Genomic DNA, 20,642 nt, shown 5'->3' on the forward strand with positions numbered 1-20,642 from the left:
CATATTTATCAGCGTCAAGTGCGTTTATTGCCACTGAATCTTTGTAAATAATTGTTTGACATTATTGTGTTCTTTCAAGTCACTGTTAGGTATGCCACATGTATATTCAGATTAACAAAATGTATAATGTTTGATTTGTTTTCTATTTATTTAGGAGTATATCGTTTTCGAAATTTTATTCACACATATCGTGCAGGTATCAAAATAATCAATCGCCTTTTTCAGTCTTGAATTGGCGGATCCGACACTTTAAACATTCAAAAGTAGGCCAGCCTTAGGATAGGAAAGCTAAACCAAAGAGGCAAACATACACCCCTCATGAAGGGTGACTAAACATTTTTAGATAACAATGGTATTTCAGAAGAGACACTTTATTTTGTATGTATTGTGACCGTGACCCAAACGTAAGTTTTACATCAGGATTCAGTGTAATAGCGTTGTATTTTCCTGGATAAAGGCTGATTTTTAAATGTAATTTTCACTACTATTTTACCGTTTACGCCAAAAGGAATGTGTTTCGGTGGATAGTCGAGATTGATATAGTCTCTGGCGTTGGCGTTGCACATACAGATTGTTACCATTGCAGTAAGTATCAGATGCAAGAAGCAAAGGTCGCTTAATACTGTCAGTGACAAAAATTCTAGCTGAACGTTCTGCACGGGACCCCCTAGCAACACCAGCAGGATCTGAACAGGATATATTCATTAGCACTCCCAACATAGGATTTACGATGCATTTTTCCGAGTATGCAAATTCTAAACATCTTAAAAGCTGGAGCTAACCTCAGTGTTTGCTTGGATTTATATCCTGCGTTTGCACTTTTAAACATGTCAAATAGGATACTGAAGTAGATTCACCAGCGAAAACGCTGACACTTCTTTCAACAATGCAGATGGTAATGTGTATCTGTTATGAATCATTAAGACATTATTGCACATATCATTTAGCAGCTGAACACACACACACACAAAAGCAGACATGTATACTGAACAAAACCACTCACACTTTTTAGAGCTATCTCAAACATTGAAATATATTGAAAAAGTTTTAAAAGGAAGTATCATGCGTTGTTCAAGGGCTTGTTTCGTGGTCACAGGAAACATTTTCAAGTACAGTAAATAGACATATAGAAACCCATTCATGCCGTAAAAGGCGACTATGCTTGTCGATAGAGGCTAGAGGTTGATTGTGTGTATCGATGCTTATGATATAACTGGATCGTTTGGTTCAGACTCAGTCTGGTTTATTTACAGGCCGCCGTGAAATAACTGGAATATATTGCTGATCGCGGCGTTAAACAACAAATGTTGCTTGAATACTGCTAAAAGCGGCGTAAAACCATGCTCACTCACTATTGCCTCTGATGTTCTATCTTTGAAAGTGTCGCTTAAATAAGGCACGTACTGTTCTCACGACACTGCAGACAACAAGACATTATAACATAAAAAGTGCTGCCCTTGTGCAGGGAGAATTGTGTGAAAGGTTCGCAAAAATGGGGCTACTTACTACTGAAATGTAACGTAGTAATGAATATTTTAATCTGTAATAATTACGTGGGTGCTATTTTTTATGAAGGTATAAATGCATAGTTTTGTCTCTCGTGGTATATAAGACAAGTACAATTAAAAGGCAAAATAGATGTAATATTCCAAATAGATATGTGGTATTCCCAACAGATATGTAGTATTCCGCTACGAGATATTCTGGATGCCTCACTGATACATCGTCAGGGCTGACCGCACATGACATAGATAGAAGCTATCCTGTTACCTCTGTTGTGAAGTCAACCTCAAAGTGGGTCCATGAGTCACATGTATGCGTAGGAGGATCAGGTAGGGAGTGCGAGCTGTTGACACTACCCAACTGTCCCACAATGTACCCTCAGATTGATCAAAACTGCAGCTGTGTGTCTACCCACGTCCATCCCTGCATAGAACACACGTCTGATGAAGTCTCGCCGCCTAGCCGTCGGACAAGGATGTATATGCATTTGAGGCAATGAGACAGGGATTACGAACCTGAAAGCTGAACACTTTGTTTGTTGTAAGTTAGGATGTACATGCATGTGTCCTGTAAACCTTGGAATCGCCCCCTTATGAATCCAAATATAAATACAAATTGAGCTATATTACTGCGAGTGTATATACACCATACAGTAGATGTGCAGTGAGCGTAACGTTTAACACAGTTTGTCAGGGTATTTCACTTCCTCGTTGCTCAACATGGCGGGTGTCAGGATACTCGCTGTGGTGGTGCTTATGGGATGGATACAACTGACATGGGGTAAGTAGATCAGATTGGTTTAATACGATGTATGTATTTCTCTAGTTTGTGTACATCACCCCCTTGGGACTATAAAAGGTTAGCTATTGTCTATTTGTCTAAACTGTGATTTCGAAAACAGTCTAAGGAAACATGTTTTGGAAGTGATTCATATTGGTGACCCGGTCTACCCTTGAATATGCTGTGTTGATACTATGCAAAGAATCATATAGCACCCCGTGAGGAAGATTGACATTGTTATGTAGTCCCATAATGTACCTCTTCCCTTGTCAGCTGAATATGCTTATATGCCATGTGTTACTGTATAAATATGCACTTTTTTTTTATCTATTCAAATTTAAATCTTTATTAGCAACTAAATGTTTATAATAATGATAATAATAAACATATTGCATTGCTGTTTCCAATATGTGCTACGTTGACCTTCAAAATAATGTAAACAGATCACAACATGTTTCACGTGTCGGTGCACGTGAAACATCTATGCCTGGGTCCCCACAGAATGTGTTTCCAGATCTGGTTGAATGGGACAGAATCAAATAACAGTCCTGTTATCTGTACCCTTAGTCCTGTCTTCCATGACCCGAGGTTCAGTCATCCGTATCATTCATACCCAAGTGTCCCATTATCCCTACCCCAGAACACTATCATCCCCACAACACGGTCCTATCATCCCTACCCTAGGGCCCTATCATCCCGACCCCACGGGCTTATCATCCATACCCCACGTGCTTATTGTCCCTACCCCCGGGTCTTGTCATCAGTACCCCAGGGTCCGTTCATCCCTACACAAGGTTCCTATCATCCCTGTCCCAGGGATTTTTTATCTGTAGCAGTGGGTCATGTTATCATCACCTTGTGGTCATATCATCTCTTCCCAAGGGTCTTACCATCCCTACCACAAGGTACTTTTATCCTTACCCCAGCGTCATGTCATCCCTACCACAGGGACCAATTATCGCTACCCTATAATCTTAACCCCCGGGTCTTTTCATCCCTACGCCATGGTCCTGTCATCTCTATCCCAGGTTTATATCACCCCTACCTCAGGCGGCCTTCTCCCGGAACTGTCTTTGCGCTAAGACTGGCGTAAAGGGTTCGTAGCGAAAGAAATCTTAGCTAAGTCTATTTTCAATGCCGTCTTAGCGCTAAGTTCTCTTAAGTTTTCGAAAAAAGAATTAAGACATGGTCGGGCCTGGTACAGTGGCGGCCAAAAGACGGCATGTTGAAGAAAACGATTCGACAGTATTTGTCAACTGCATCATTTCTGACCACAAATTAAATTCGAGTGTTTTCTACTTGCACTTTAAAAGCACGAACAGCAGATGGCATATGCCACTTACAATGCATTACAGATGATAGCTTAACAATCATTCCATACAAAATGTTACTTGAAACAACACACCGTTTTCGTTTATTTCGGTTGTGACACTTTGCAAGTTGTCGAGGTAACCGTGATCTGTTCATGTCAAGGGAAGTTAATTTATATGAGGAATGAGAGTGGTTACCCCTTGGCAACGAGTACAAGGTATGATATACATACACACACACACAAATGTACATGTAGCATTTAATTGAATGTGCACCTTGTCTGTTTACAACGAAATCTATGAACACACAATGTCATTTAGAAAGCGGTCAAATGTAACAAATGTTATATTTGGGATAACACCTTCTTAGTAGGAGAAGCTGTACTTTACTAAGTGTTATCCCGAATATGACATTTGTTACATTTGACCACTTTCTAAATGGCATTATGTGTTCATAGATTTCGGCTATTGGAGCAATACCAATTACACTTGTCAGAGGGGTACACAAAGTATGTGATCTAGACTACCAGTTGTCGGACTTTCATTTTGTGGAAGCCTCATTGGCAGAATGGGTCAGATCGCCGATATTTTGTGTTTAAGATTAGATGCCTCACGAAGTGAGAAAGTGTTATCCCACTTTTATTACAATTGACCACTTTCTAAATGGCATTGTGTGTTCCTATTTTCTATTAAGCAGGCAACCACGCCACAGAAGTTGGTTATCATCGAATAATAATCATTGCCCTAACGATAAATAATTTGGTAATATTTCGTGTGCGAATAAAACAGGTTTCGTTGTTTTCATGTAATTTTGTGACATGAACATGTAGTAGGGAGTAAGGGCAGTCGATTTAACGTCTCACAACAAAGACATAATGTGTGTCAGTCATACTTGCTGCACTTATCTATGCATGTGTTTCATAGCAGTTCTGTCGAATGGGAGCATATATATATGGCCAAGTATGACTGAACTCTTGGGACATGTATCATTAAGTTGCATATAGTATTAATGTGAATCAAAATGGAGATTCGTCCTTAGCATATCTACTACAAGGCAATTCTTAACTGTTAAGTCAGACCTCGCCTACGTTTCAAAGCTCTACAGGCAGTTTGGGGACTGTAGATCCTCCTGTCACTGTTGAATCTCACCTCTCCGTATCTCTTCCTAGGTTCCTGTCCACAAGGAATCTTTCGAGACTCCTGTAGCTACTCCTGTCACAGAAAATCTCACACCTCTATGTATCTCCATAGGTTCCTGCCCACCAGGTCATTTTGGAGACTCCTGAAGCTACTCATGCCACAGAAGATCTCTCACCTCTATATCTCTCGCTAGGTTCATGTCCACAAAGACTGTTTTGAGACTCCTGAAGCTGTCACAGAAGATCTCTCACCTCTATGTCTCTCCCTAGGTTCCTGCCCACCAGGTCAGTTTGGAGACTCCTGTAGCTACTCCTGTCACTGTGGGACATTCTGTGACGTGACAACAGGTGTCTGTTCTGGAGCGTGTGATAAAGGTTGGACGAAGGAAGGAGGGCTTTGTCAGAAACGTCAGTACCAAATACATTTTACATGTTTTATGTTGATGCTTTTAATACTTTGCTCTGTGGGTGCAACATGCCTCAGCATGTAACTCATATATAGCCAACATATATATTTATATTTATAAGTAGGATTAGTTGAAAACATGAATGTGCAATGTTATTCAATGTTGATTTTCATTACCAATACCACTAGTGCTTTCGCCCGCCACCTTACATGTAAACGTGTACATGGACAATCACTTAATCATCACCCCATATCGTGTATTTCACGCAGGATATACAAGTAATGAAAGTAGTTTTTAGTAATATGTTAAATGTGTACTTTTTCATGAATGCTTTATTCCATAATGATTCCTACCAAGCAAGGATCATCTTCAGCATAGTATATTCAGCGACCATTGTGAAGTTTATGACATGATTCTTGCTCTTCAATGTACGTAGAAAACATTGCACTGAACAAGACGGCATCCACAACATCTGGAGGTTTTGGCATCTGGTTCCCGTCAAATGCTGTGGACGGAGACAGTAACATAGGTGGTGGTGAATTAACATGTTTCCACGCTGGTGGATCTCCGTCAGACTGGACAGTGGATCTGGGCCGGGATTACCAGCTGTATGACATCAGGATCTTCAGCAGACGTGATTGTAGGTATCCATGTACCCTGATCTATAGTTGATGACATCATCAGATTAAGAAAATACTTACTTCTTAGTTGACATGTACCAAAGAATGTTAACCTAAAACTTCTTGCCTGAATTATTGTTAGCATTTTATCACATTCCATTCAAACTCACTATTTACGTACATAATTAACATCAATAACTTAGTTGTAGTATGGACATAATTTACTGATAATAAAACACTCCACGTCAATGAATAACCTCAGATATAAGTCCCTCTCAAAGTTTGATAGTGTCAACAAATGACGAACAGACACTCAGCCAAATGCATGCATCAAAAGGTAGCAATACCCTGTTTTAGAAAACAAACATATTGTAGCCATATGTCTGCGATTACCTGAATATAACAATTTATGTTTTACCCAGGATTTATACTATCGAACGTTTGTGTTTCATAGGCTATATTTAGCTTTATAGGCTATATTAGGATTTGTATCACTGAATTACCTTTGGGTGATGAATATATTCTGAGATAACAGTACGGGTCGAAGATAGTTGGTTTACCGACTGTCATGGTACAGTAAACTACGTTTATAACGAACACGCTTACAACGAACTGACGGATATAACGAACTATTTCTTGGTCCCGTCCATTTGTTGTATGTATGCTGTACATATGTTTATGACGAACTACGGTTATAACGAATCAACATAAGTGGTCCCTTTGAGGGACCATAGTTAACTGTAGTTGGAGCTTGTCAACATCTCATGTAAACCTTCTTCCTGCCTTTCAAATTGCTGAAGAACCAAACATGCCATGTTCCGGATATGTAGGCTTCTGGGACTGATGGAAGCCATTTTTATTGAATACAGTGAAATCGTTTCACATGCAGTTATATATTTAGAATGGTACATCTTCAGACATGACAAACTTAGGGAAAAGCTCAACTCTTTGATCAATGGAGCATTTGTTACAAAACGTTGTGACCATAGTTATATCTCTATCATCAAAGGTTCAGAAGGAACTGTTCCAAATTATAGCAACTGTCATCTGAAGTTGACTGAGAAAACAATTTGTGAAATGCGGGACTTTCCTTATTGATAACATCTAAGGGATATTTAAGTATAAAGCTTGTAGGCAAGAACTAGGCATCCCCTTGGGCACTAATTATGCTCCCCTTCTGGCTGAACTGTTTCTTTATGCATATGAATAGGAATAAAAAAAACAAGGGAATTTGGCCAAGAAGTTATACTTAAGCTTCCAGTATATCGTTGATCTGATATCGTTCAATAATGGTCAAATGGGAAAGTGTATTCAACTGTTTCACATTTAGATCTATGCGTAATAATTCAGTGACAAAAAGAAAGCTATCCACATGACAGTATGACAAATGGCTTTATCTTTCCAACAGTCAACTCTCCCTTTATGTCGAGTAATATTCCATCAGCCTCAGCCTTTAGTTGTCAATATTACACAATGTTTGAGGTAGGCGAGCTCCTGGTATCATCACTATTTGATAGTGATTCATAAACACAAGCTTATAATATAGTCGGAATCGAATTATCGACTCTGCTTGTAGACCATATTTTATGATTACGAAGATGTTTTGTCGCTTTTATTCAACAAGCGTGTGAACACGTTATTTCTTCATGCAACAAGAGGGATTTTGCAGCTATTCACTGCAAACACAAGTTAGATAAAATACAATGAATGACAAAAATGTCTTAAACAAGAACAGTTTTCATCAATGTGCCAACTGTTGAATCTGTTCAAATCAGTGTAACATTCTTATACAAATTACCTCGACAGTATTATTCCAGCAACCTTAACAGACATTTGTTCCCGCAGCCAACTACAAAAAACTTGTACAGATTTGTTAAGTATCTCAGAATATATTCATCACACAAAGCTTATTCAGTGGTACAAATCCTAAAATAGCCTTATAAATCTAAAATTGACACATAAGTACGCTATTATGAATTAATAATGTCGTTTTCACGCTGAAAGGTACCAAGTTGTCAACTCGTCGGTATCACGCCAGATGACATCAAAAGTAAAGACAAAAATATCGAACTTTTTATTGAGTGTTGTTTATAAACACAATAAAGATTATGACCCGGTGCATGATGTAAGTTCGATTTAGTTAACAAATTAAATTAAAACGGCCAAAAATCTGTCTAAATCATGCTTCCTGAGCTCGTGTGCTCTGTCAAGTGAGAAAATGGTAGTTGCTACCTACCGGTTTGACATGGACAGCGCTTACCGCGTGTTTGAGTTACATATGGAAAGACAGTGGGCATTCGGCACAATTGAGATAATTCCGTTACTTTTACTTTACTCACTGACGGTAATAGCCGTTTTGTTTTTTAAGATGTGAGTGAGTGAGTTGGATTTAACGCCGCTTTTTACAGTATTCCAGTTATATCGCGGTGTGTCAGCTTAATGTGGGAGGAAAGCCCGAAGTGATGCAGGTCTCAGACGTTTACCACTTCGGTGAAACCCACGAGCACGGGTATGGTGCTGAGAAACCTAGAAACATAATCGGGATTCGAACCCTCGATCCTAGGTTTGTGGCGTGCCCAAGGGACGCAACTCTGCACAGCCAATCGCGGCGCCTTAGACGACTGGGCCACCCGTGCCCCTTTTAAGATGTGACAAGCTGTAATGAGATTTATACTATATACATAACTCCGAAATGTAATTTTGACACAAACAAAAGACAAAGGAACCAAAATACATGCCGAAAATCTTTAAGTAGTACTTTCTACAACTAGCTACTATATGGCCTTGTCCTCGATAACTAATAAAACATCATAGTTGCAGTTGCTGTGAACGTTATTCTAGTTCACTGCTGACATTATTGAGACGGAAGGTCGTGAAAGTTGATATGGCTTCAAAAATAGTAGCATTGTCGAGGACATGTAACGTACATGTATGAAAATGTGTAAATTGCCAGAAACACTGATTCAGACTGTAGTGGTGACAAGGAAGATTGGACCAAAGGCAGATCGACGGCCGCTGTTGACTAACACTTCGTATGTCACTTGAGGTATTTGAAGGTCACTTGCCTTGTAGAATGTTACTTGACAAACATTCCATTTGTATCAGTACGGACCCCTCATCAGATCTCAGGATATCATGGACACAGTGCTCTGTGTATCGTTGAGATAACTGCCTGCTGAGTGTTCTCTTTTATTGTATTTTTGTGTTTGCCGACGGGGGTGGTTCATTCGACAAGGTACAGCACTATTTGTGGTCGAATACATGAATGGCTTTAATCTCGCCTCCAAACATGACAGTATGTAAGATTGCTATACCATAAATATATATCTCTTATCTTATCTTATCATCTTAGATAATTCTGCATATTTTTAGGGCATTGAGTTATGGTATATTCTTGGTTTTCACTTCTCAATGCGGTTGTTTTTTTACCGTATTTTATATGTTTAGCAAACACACTGACATTAATTTTACTGATGAATAGGCCTTAAACAATCCATGTTTGCCGTAAAAGGCGACTATGCTTGTCGTAAGAGGCGACTAACGGGATCGGATGGTCAGGCTCCCTGACTTGGTTGATACATGTCATCGTATCATAATTGTATGGGCCGATGCTCACTGGATTGTCTGGTCCAGACTCGATTATTACAGACCACCGTCATATAGCTGGAATATTGACAAACAAACAAAAGATAGCCAAACATGATAAAAACGAATTACTGTATATATATATATATATATATATATATATATATATATATATATATATATATATATATATATATATATATATATCTATATATCTATATATATATATATATATATATATATATATATATATATATATCGTGTGAAATATACGCGGGATATCGTGCTTTTCACCAATAATATTATGATGTATTAGCTTTATGTGATGTTGTAATTATTGCTAGCGTGTGTAAGGCCATATGTTTATGTGAACATATAGCTGAGATATATCAGCTATTAGCTACATTTTCAAACAATATCATAGTCCAGTGTAGTTTGAGACTCTGCTTTTTGTGTTATTACGTCAGTCTACTGGAGAAACGCGAACTCTGATATCTACCTGAACAATGACACTTCAAACATCTGCTCCACACTACCGAGTTCGACTTCTATGCCCAACCCTACTGACGTGACGTGTAACGGTACCGGCAGACAGGTGACTATCATGAAGCAGGGGACGGGAGGAACCTTAGGCTACGATAGCGCACTGAACATCTGTGAGGTGGAGATATATGGTAAATCTTTGATTGCATTTATGCATTCTTGTGCCACTGATACCCATGTTTCACTGCCCTTTTATAGCAAATGTCCTTTAAATTTGTAAGTTTGGTTTTAGAGTTTAATCGTAGAATATTAGAAGCTGTATGAAACATATCTGAGGCAGTGTGACACTGTTTTAACAAATACAGTTCAGCTTTATTAACCAGTTTAGTGATGTTCAACCTCAAGGCGCTGAGAGCTATAAATATAGCCGATCAAGTCAGCTAGATACAACAAAGCTGTTCTTATTTCCAGGAGTTCAGCTGTTGCGATCCTCTGATAATTCTCCTTTCTATGTATGCATACCTTATGGGTTTCTATATCCTTAATATAAATATTTATTTTATTCAAAGGACTACACTACCGTAGTATGCACTAATCACCTAAACTAAATCTCACCTTTCCTTTGCTCTTCCTGTCTGTGACACTTCGGTGGTGCTATTCCCTGGCAGCGTCACATCGAAAGACGTTAAATGACGGTTGCTTCCCTGAATGATATTAAGGAGATAAAACAAGGACTGACCGGCTTGGAGTTATTCTAATATGTTAGAGAGGGGTATGCGGGGGAGTGGGGGTAGACTAGTGGTTAAAGCGTTCGCTTGTCACGCCGAAGACCCGGGTTCGATTCCACACATGGGTACAATTTGATGAGCCCATTTCTGGTGTCCCCCGCCGTGATATTGCTGGAATATTGCTAAAAGCGGCGTAACACCAAACTCACTCACTCCCTGAGTGGGGTATGCAAGTTAAACTGTAGTATTGTGTCTCAGTTGGTTAATACTATAAAACCGACATTATAAGTGCAGACTTGTACAAGCAGCGACACACAACCATATTTTTATGTCCATCGCCATGCGAGTAGAATAATATTGTATTCGTATATTGTATATTGTTGTACACAAATTCACTTCCACTCCCCGCTCTCTCCCAATCTCTCAATACACTCAAATGCAGTAATCCTGTCTTCCCAATACAACAGCCTGCAGTCCAGGAATCTACGGGGTGAACTGTGATACGTTCTGTCACTGCCTGAATTCAACCTGTGATCGCTTGACTGGATTCTGTCCTGGAGACTGTAGACCAGGGTGGCAGGGACAGAGATGTGACACAGGTGAGGAGATATTACTGTAAGGTCTGGTGTGACCGAGTGAGCTGTCCTCAACACTGTAGTTAGCGACCCTTTTGTACAGAGCGACATGAGTGCCGCTATAGGAAGTCAAGATTGAAGAATTGAAATCACTACATGCGTATGTTGTGGAGGTCTTACTGTCACGTGGTGTTAGTGATACTAGGGCCCTTTTAAGTGGTGCATTTATATTATATATTGACTTGTTTTATACATTTCTTGAACCGACTATCCAGCACCATTTACAGCCCAAATGCTTCACAACACTCATTTATACGCAATGTAAATACTCTACTTGTTGTTATTATTTCATAGCTTGCAACAACACTAACTATGGTACCAGCTGCAACAAAACATGTGCTTGGCGGAATTGTTTAGCTACCAACTCGTCATGTGACCGTCGCACTGGAGCATGTGACACAGGATGTCTTCCTGGGTGGATAGATGAGGACTGCACACAAGGTAAAGAATGTTTAACATTTATTGGTAAAAAGACACATTAATTACAAAAGTCACTTGGGAGGTCGAGCAAGAAGATCATGATAAGTTATTGATATGACGACTGGGCTACTGTGGTCCCTAAGATTGGAAAACGCCTGTCAAACCACAAGGTTACCACAAAGGCAATCAGTTTACATCTACCCTGCTATTAAATGCTTGTCAGTGATGACCTCTTCCTTTCTTGTTACAGAATGTGCCATTGGAAAATATGGTGCAAATTGCAGTAGACTGTGCTCTGACAGACACTGTGCAGGAAAATCATCCTGTGTTCACGTGACAGGAAAATGCGATTTTGGGTGTGAAGCTGGCTGGATGGGTGCTGACTGTAAATATGGTGAGTCATGGAAATGAATCGTAACTATAGTGAATAAGAAATCAATGTGGTTCAAAAATAATTTTCACTTTCCCATATTGAAGTGAATCGTAACTATACGAGTAAGTGAATAATAAATCAATGTGGATCAAATATAATTTTCACTTACACATATTGAAATGAATAGAAAGTGTAAGAGTAAGTGAATAAGAAATCAATGTGGTTCAAATATAATTTTCACTTTCACTACAATATGTGCATTACTCCTTATAGGAAGCATAAGAAGGTTGGTATCTCTGCCATCTAATTCCAGATTGTGATTCTAAACATTATGGACCAAACTGTCTCAGCGCCTGCTCCTCCAGACACTGTTTGGGGAATTCTTCCTGTAACGCAACAGGGGCCTGTGACAGTGAATGTGAGACAGGATGGACTCAAGCTGACTGTACAGGTAATGACATTATGTCACACTCATGAGGGTAAAGGAAGGTTGTAATAGCAAGGTCGTAGCCGGTGTGAAGGGACATTGGCTGATTACACATATTAATATTATGTCATTGGGTGGGATGACAGTAAGAAAGGACATCTTCCCGAGGCAAGTGAGTTAACTGACTATAAAAGTCCAGTTTCTATGTAAGACCCGTTTTATCACAACGTAGATCTTGATTATCGTTCAGATCGTCTTGACTGGGCCCCGCCATTTTGTTTGTAGCAAATGCAAGGGATACTAGAGGTGGAATCTGATTGGTCCATAGGAGATTCAAGGAAGGGACATAGCCCGTAGTAGCCACAGGTGGCGCAACGATCGAGCCCAGGAATTCCAGCCTAGTTTGGCAAGGGTGGAAACTTGACTTTTAAAGTCAGTTAACTCTCTTGCCTCGGGAAGTTGAAGAAAGGGGGTGGGGGGTGGTGTTGGGGTGGGGGTTGGGGTTGGGGTGGGGGTGGGGGGGGGGGGGGAGATGTTATGTAAAAGGGTGGAAACAAATCGTAACGATGAAAAACATAAGTTGGGTAATCTGTACAGACATTATGCCATATGCACGTAACAGAGGTATCTCTAAGGAAGAAGTTGGTATTTCACGGGGGTGAACCATACGTCAGTTTAAGCTTATATTTTGAAACATTTACAAATAAGACTTTTCCAATAACATCTATCTATCTATTCAAAAGAGACATTATCAATATGCTGGTTTATATGGTCTAAAGCATGTGAAACCCTTGCCTTACAAGCACGGAAGGCAATAAGGCCAGTTTTTATTTGCTTAGTAATAACAGATTTATAGATTTTACGACTGCTTGTAAAGTATTTTACAGTAAAATCGCTCCAGTATGGATGTATGGTTCGGAAATATGGGGTATTAAATATTATGATACAATTGAAAAGATACAAACATGCTATTTAAAACGTTTTCTTGGTATGGGTAAATTTGCATCAAACAAAGCTATTCTGGGTGAAACTGGATGTCATTGTATGTTTATAAATACGCAAATAAGGGTAATTAAGACCTGGATTAATCTTTTGCGAATGAATGCAATGTTCCAATGTTATGTTATGCTCAAAGTATTAGATGAGAATGGAAAAGTCAATTGGGCATCGTATTTGAGGGAAATGTTATGTAATAGCGGTTTTGCTTACGTGTGGTTATTACAAGATGTTAGTGATAAGAACATGTTTTTATCTGCATTTAGAAGACGCTAAAAAGATATATATTTCCAATCATGGTACCACAGTTTAGAGTCTTCTACTTTTTTAGTGCATTATGATAATGTAAAATCTCTTCTGCAACCCGAATCATACATAACAATACTCAGAGACAAACGATTAGTAAGAGCAATGTGTAAATTTCGAATATCACTTCACAACTTATTATCTCAACATTATTCGTGAAAGGTCATTGTTAAATATACCTCATTCAGAATCTATATGTAAAGAATGTGACTTACATTTAGTAGAGGATGAAAACCATGTCTTTTTTTATGTAAGAAATATATTCACTTGAGAAAAACTTTTTTTTACCTCATTACAGAAATATTATATAGGTAATATTACGTTTACATATTCATTTAAATCAGGTGATATTACTGTACAATGCTTGATAGCTTTATATTTATGTAAATAATTGAAAATGAGATCGACAGAGATGTAACACTCTGGACATGTGACCTAATATGTGATTATCTTACAACTGTACTATGGGCCATGTGGTCTGAATTACGATATAAACTTGATTGATTGATTGATTATTGTGGCAGTAAAAAGCTTCTGTTTGTCAAGTGTTTTCCGTGAGGCAGAAGAAAAACAACTATAATGATGTTTAAATATTGCTGTACCAAACTAGCGCTAACAATATTACCGCGGTCAATGGATCAGCGTCCACACGATGTTATCCTCAGCTGCCCGTGGTGTATTCGGACCAAGCTGCCTGACAGGAGCTAGAAGGCTAACAGTTATAATACAAATAACTGCCATCTCATCCTGCCAGGTAACGCTGGGTGAACAGAGGTATATTTGGAACAAAAGACGATGTAAACACAAAATGTGCTACATGTGCTTCTGTGTGGAGCAGGATCGAAGCCATTGAACTCTCCAGAGTCAAGGTGCCGAGCGTGGTCACCCCTCCAACTATTCTCCGAGACAGACGCTGCTTATCTGCACCTGATTTGTGACCTGACTATAATTCCTTCTTTGCTACACATACTATGGTGTACACCAATAAAAGCGGCAAAATCCTTTCTACAAATCTGTGCTGAAGGCAGAGTCGATGTTAATAAATCACCATCATATAATACTGTCATCAATGTTGGAAAGGTGATTAAAATGAAATCAGCTATTCCAAAATCGTTCAGATAGCAATGGTGCAGTTGGGAAATTAATAGAAATCACTGGACATTCAGCAAGCTGTTCTGGGATCGTCAGCCCTGTTCTTTAGACTAAAACTCACGTGAAGTTATCATGCGTATCAAGTCCGGTCTTTGTATAGTCTGCATGTACATGTATGTACAAACACTGCAGGGTAGAGGAGCACTTTTCTTTTATTTAATGAGAGAAGGGCTCAGATATATGTATTTCTGTATATCGACTGTAATCTACTCGCACTCTTTATACAGGGAAAGTTCTTATACAAGGCCCCAGTGAGTCTGTCGGCACCTCTGATCCCATCCCCGCTGTAGTAGGAGCTGTTGTTGGCCTGGTGGTGGTGGTTCTGGTGGTGGTCCTTGCAGTCATCCTGATCAGGTCAGTTTTGTCCAGAACGGGTCAGCCCTTGACAACTCGTGAGATACAAATATTAAAACCCAGTAATATCTTGAAATACTATACCTGCGTATATATTAATTACAAAAGACATTGTTCTATAAATGATTATATTCCCCTTTGTGTCTTTAAATTTAGACGAAGACGTGGGAAAAATCATGGAAGACCCACACTCCAGCCAGTCATTGCTGGTAACTTAGCACCCAAACAAGGTAGTTGCATATCTTTAATTTGCTCCCTTTATCAAACATACATGTTTCTGATACCATGCATAGAGGCAGAACAGAAACATGCAAGTTAAATAGACCAAGTGATATATTTATATGATGCGTGAAGAACATAGGCATTGAAATATATTTGCTTCTTGTGATGTCCAACAAATTCAACCCTGACTGCCTATGTCTAAACTGTACACACCATGCCTTCTCCCATACATGATAAGGACTAATGTTACATTCGATCGTCGGACTCTTAAAAAAACATGTCGTGAAATAACTGGAATACTGTTCGAAGCAGTGTTAAACCCAAATAACATTCTCACTCTTATATAACAATGGTTTTGGTGTGTTTCCGCCAGTTGAAAACAACGGTATGTACATGAATGTCGGATTCGAAAAAGAAGAGAAACCAGTGCTGTCTTCAAAGAAGACATCAGGTAAAAAGACCAATGTTCATTGCCAGTCTAAATCACACGGCGATGTAGCTGGGGACGCTGTATATACGAATGATAGCAAGGATACAGATAAAGATGGAACAGGCGACCTTGACACCAAGAGAGCAGAGGAGGAGGAGGAAGAAGACTACGACGTCTCTGCCAATCCTGTACAGGTTGAGGACACACCAGATGTCCCTGACAGAAACTACTACAACCTGGACGATGCTGGACATGGTCACGTGATTCCCGTGTCCAGGCTTCAGACACGAGTGGACGAAATGACAATAGCAAGTGCAGAAGAGGAATTTAAGGTAATTTCTAAAGGTCATGCACTAGCCCGAGAGCACATGAAAATACAATGAAAGCATTAAGTTAATTTATTTACACAATTTACCCTAAACATGTCCTTTAATTTACAATAAAATCAACATCTTTAACAAAAACAACAATAAATAAGACTAACACAGTTCAATTTCATACCCACATTCCCCGAAAAACAACTGTTACACTGGTTTACACAAAGTCTAACTAGATTCTATAACCATTTACTATGAAAAACTATCCTTTAAAATTGCTATAAAAAGCATAATAATAAACCTAAAATTCTACTCACTTTCAAACGACCAATATTGTAGCAAACCAGCTCGTACTTGTTTCTGAAGGTGAATTGTGTCTGCAAAAAGATAGACTTTAGTTAGAATGCTGCTCAGCACATGCACAACCTGCAATCCCTCATTTCCCCATGATCGACTGTAACCAGAGAGAAATTCACAACTCGACCGAAACACATCCAGTTACACACCAGGCAATTACATTTAGTATAAATGGATCTGGCATCCAAATCAGAGTTTGCATGACAGAATACATAACTTGCCGGTAACAATAATGAAGAATAAGTGATTACTTTGTAGTTATCCTTTTGTGTATAGTACACATTTTCCTTGTTTGCTTTGTCAGCGACTTCCTGATGGTTTCATCCACTCCTATGATGAATCTCAACAACCCAGAAACAAGGGAAGGAACAGGTTCAGAGGCTATTACCCATGTGAGTACGCCATGTAGATGAGAGTGATCATCTTAACTCTTATGAAACATTTTTAGTCAGGTACGCTTTATCATCTGATGTCAAGTCTAAATCGACGATGTATTCCTACCAAATTCGTATTTGTTGCCAGATAACTACAACCGCGTGGTGCTGCGCGACGTGAGTGACGACAGAGGCGAAGACTACATCAACGCTAGCTACCTCGATGTGAGTTGAGAGACAACTTTAAATGAAACACGGAAAACAAATTGAGAATTATTGCATTATCTCTTGCTGCGACAGATTACACGTACTTGTAAAACGTTCAGTTGTAAAGTTGGAAGCATATGCGTCATTTTTGACGCAATCTGAGTTTATGGGGACAGCCTAGTTGTTGCCTTGCATCCTGTCACACTGATTCACTGTATGGAAGCCCACAGGTTTTCCGCGTAAGAACATACGAGCGCCCCATTGAGACATGTGCATGTCGGAATAGGCGACTAAATGGATAGAGTGGTCAGGCTTGGTGACTTAATTGATTGCATCTCATCGTATCCCAAGTTCATCGACTGATGTTCAGGATATCAGTCACTAGATTATCTGCTTTCTATTATCCATAGCAGTTGTACAGATAGAATAGTGCTAGGAAAACATTTAATAAACAACCAATCACCGTATGTATTTTGCTTATAATATTTGGAACTTCTCTTCAGGGATATAAAGGAGAAAAGCGTTACATAGCAGCACAAGGTAAGGCTTCATAGTGCACATCGTATTTGATTGTTTACCAAAGGTAAGCAAGATACATATGTCATTCATTCGATACACAAATTTTCAATTCATTTAATGGGGATGTAGTAATGTGCAGTCACATGTATATTTCCACTGCAGGATTTTAAACGTTGCACGAGTGATTCCCATGCATTCAAACCTACTTTGGATATGTGCATTTTTCCTGTTATTTTGTGAACTTGTGAAGAGTGGCTATACAGTTTGCTTCCCGATACTCAAGATACATCATCTATCTGATCATGCTAGTATGACCGAAACAGGAACAGACATTAGACGCGGACTTACGCCAACCGACACGGCTAGATTTGATCCTTACAGAAAGCAACTGCTTGACTTAACTGGACTGCTGAATAAGAAATACTTGTAATTTGGTATAATTTCTTTTGATCATGAGTGTGTACAACTTTGAACTAAAACAATCAAGCACAAAGGGTTATTTGTTGTAACAGAACCATACTTTGTTGGGGATTTTAACTTTATATCTATTTTTCTGGATACTTCTGGATTAACATATTTGTTACATTTATATCGTGATATATTCATATTCTTAAGGTCCCTACAGACCGGAAGTAGTGGTTGATTTATGGAGAATGATCTATCAGGAGGAAGTTACAACAGTTGTCATGGTGACGGGACTTGTAGAGGCAGGGAAGGTAATATTAATAATTGCACCTTTAAAGAGCATCTTCCACACGTTTCCCTTCCCAAGTAGGTGGGGAATGTTCAGCTATGACTGGATAATAACTATGAAAGAAAACAACGACGAAATGGTTCCATGTTCAGATGGAGTACAAGAGATACGCAAATCAATAATAATTCTGTCATTGATGCCAAATACAGTAAGTGTGTGACTTGAGTTTAACGCTGCTTTTAACAGTATTACAGTTATATCGCGGCTTGTCAGCTTGATGTGGTAGGAAAGCCCGAAGTGATGCAGATCTCAGACGTTTACCACTTCGGTGAAACCCACGATCATGGTGCTGACAAACCTAGAAACATAATTGGGGGCGAACTGGGATTCGAACACACAATCATAAGTTTCTGGCGTGCCAAATTAAAGGGACACAAATTTGTACAGCGATGCTTGGGATGCGCTATAATTTGTAGATGCAGTATTTCATGTTGATTAATTTATAATTCTGTTCCACTTGAATTTAGGATGTTAATCCCACTTGTCATGTTTGATTATATGTAACATTTACAGATGAAGTGTCTTCAGTACTGGCCAGAGCAAGGAACTCTCACTTACGGTGCCATTACAGTTACCAAGGAGACAGAAACACGACTAGCAAACTACACAGTCACAAAATTGTCTGTTTACGCTAAAGAGGTATTATTTTCCCAAATAATTATAAGTGTTCTCGAAAAACGTCCTCTTCGAGGATATACATCCATGTACATGTACTTGTTTGTGATAAAAGGTTTTTGGAATCTCACTGATAATGTACACCGATCCATTCAACAATTCTATAAATTGTATTTAATGTTTCATGTCAGGAAGGCAAGATACACCATGTTGACCACTTTCACTACACAAGTTGGCCGGACCATGGTGTACCCGACACTTCCGCATTGCTGGAGTTTATGTGGAGGGTCAAGGTCACTGCAAGACAGCAAACACAACCTGTCATAGTTCACTGCAGGTTAGAGTTTAATCGCGTTGGATATCAACATAAAGGTCTGAACCGACGGAAACGATTCTGTACTGATGTTTATAAAATGTCACTGAGCATTTGTTTCTTTGTTCATTCACTGTATGTGTAACCTTACCCTATACTATACCGTGCAATTTATTTTTGATATAGAGAAACAGCATATTACATATATTGTTTATGCAAACATTTCACGTTGTCACCATTGTTACATTTATAATCTGCTTTATTAATTAAGATAAATGTGGAATTGCGTGTGATTTACACCAGTTGCTCATCTTATTCTAGTGCTGGTGTAGGCCGCACAGGTACGTACATCGCTATAGAGAGTCTCGTGGATCAGGCAGCGGCAGAAGGCACTGTAGACGTCGTCAGCTTCGTCTCCAACATGAGAGGCCAGAGGAAGAACATGATTCAGACTAAAGTGAGTACACCACCAACGCGTTGTGTAGTTCATATGATGTATATTCTGGTTTCCTTGCAATATTTTCTCATTGTCTGACACCAGGAGCAGTATCTGTTCCTGTACGAGGCCCTGGCTATGGCGGTGTCAGAGGGGGACACGTCACTGGACGCTGACGTCGTCAGACATATAGATCTCAATCACGTATCTGCAGTTACCATGGGTAACAAATCTGTACAGGAGCACATTGGGGTAGGTACACCATACAGTGTGTAACACCATCAATTCTCTTTAGATACATGGAAGATAAAAAATCGGAATTGTTTGTACCAAAGCTATCAGCGTGATTGCTGTATACGTGATAAAAAATCGTTCAGAATATGTTTTGATAAACATATATATATATATATTATACAAATGTCACATGTTTTACTTTTAGGCTTTGGAAAATGAATCTGGAGGTAAGTGAACTGCTCCTTTTCGTCCCCAAAACGGTTGTGTCTTTTTTCACATTTCCCAACCTGAAACTACGCTCACACTTTAGAAATACGAGGACATCTTTACCCGATCGTTGCAGTTACGCTGTAGTGAACTGACCATATATTTTCAGGAAGTCTTCCAGAAGGTGCTATTACCACAGTAGAGGTAAGTGTGATACTCTTGAAATGATTCCCTCGCAATGAGGGTGAAATATGGTTAGCTTTAACTCACTGATATGATTCCCAGCTCAGATGTCTTAACATTACATATGTTCACACTTAACTCACAATGAAACAATTCACCATATTTTCTTTAATGGATGTAACGTACTATGTTTAGCTAACCACGTTGCACTGTTGATGAGATGTTTTGTCGCATTGTTTATGTGGGTTTAATGGAT

General features: G+C 39.1%; 1 protein-coding gene across 1 annotated transcript in view; it reads left to right on the forward strand.

Annotated features, from left to right (window-relative positions):
- The first annotated feature begins 1,954 nt into the window (after window positions 1-1,954).
- LOC139478692 (uncharacterized) overlaps window positions 1,955-20,642 on the forward strand; it is a 54,355-nt gene continuing 35,667 nt past the window's right edge. Inside the window, exon 1 of the mRNA XM_071261272.1 lies at window positions 1,955-2,283. Coding sequence (XP_071117373.1) covers window positions 2,223-2,283 — 61 coding nt within the window. The 5' untranslated portion in view covers window positions 1,955-2,222. The remainder of the gene's footprint in view (window positions 2,284-20,642) is intronic.

This window comes from Haliotis cracherodii, unplaced genomic scaffold (genome assembly GCF_022045235.1).
Source record: "Haliotis cracherodii isolate W230 unplaced genomic scaffold, xgHalCrac1.p SCAF_4, whole genome shotgun sequence".
NCBI lineage: Eukaryota > Metazoa > Mollusca > Gastropoda > Lepetellida > Haliotidae > Haliotis > Haliotis cracherodii.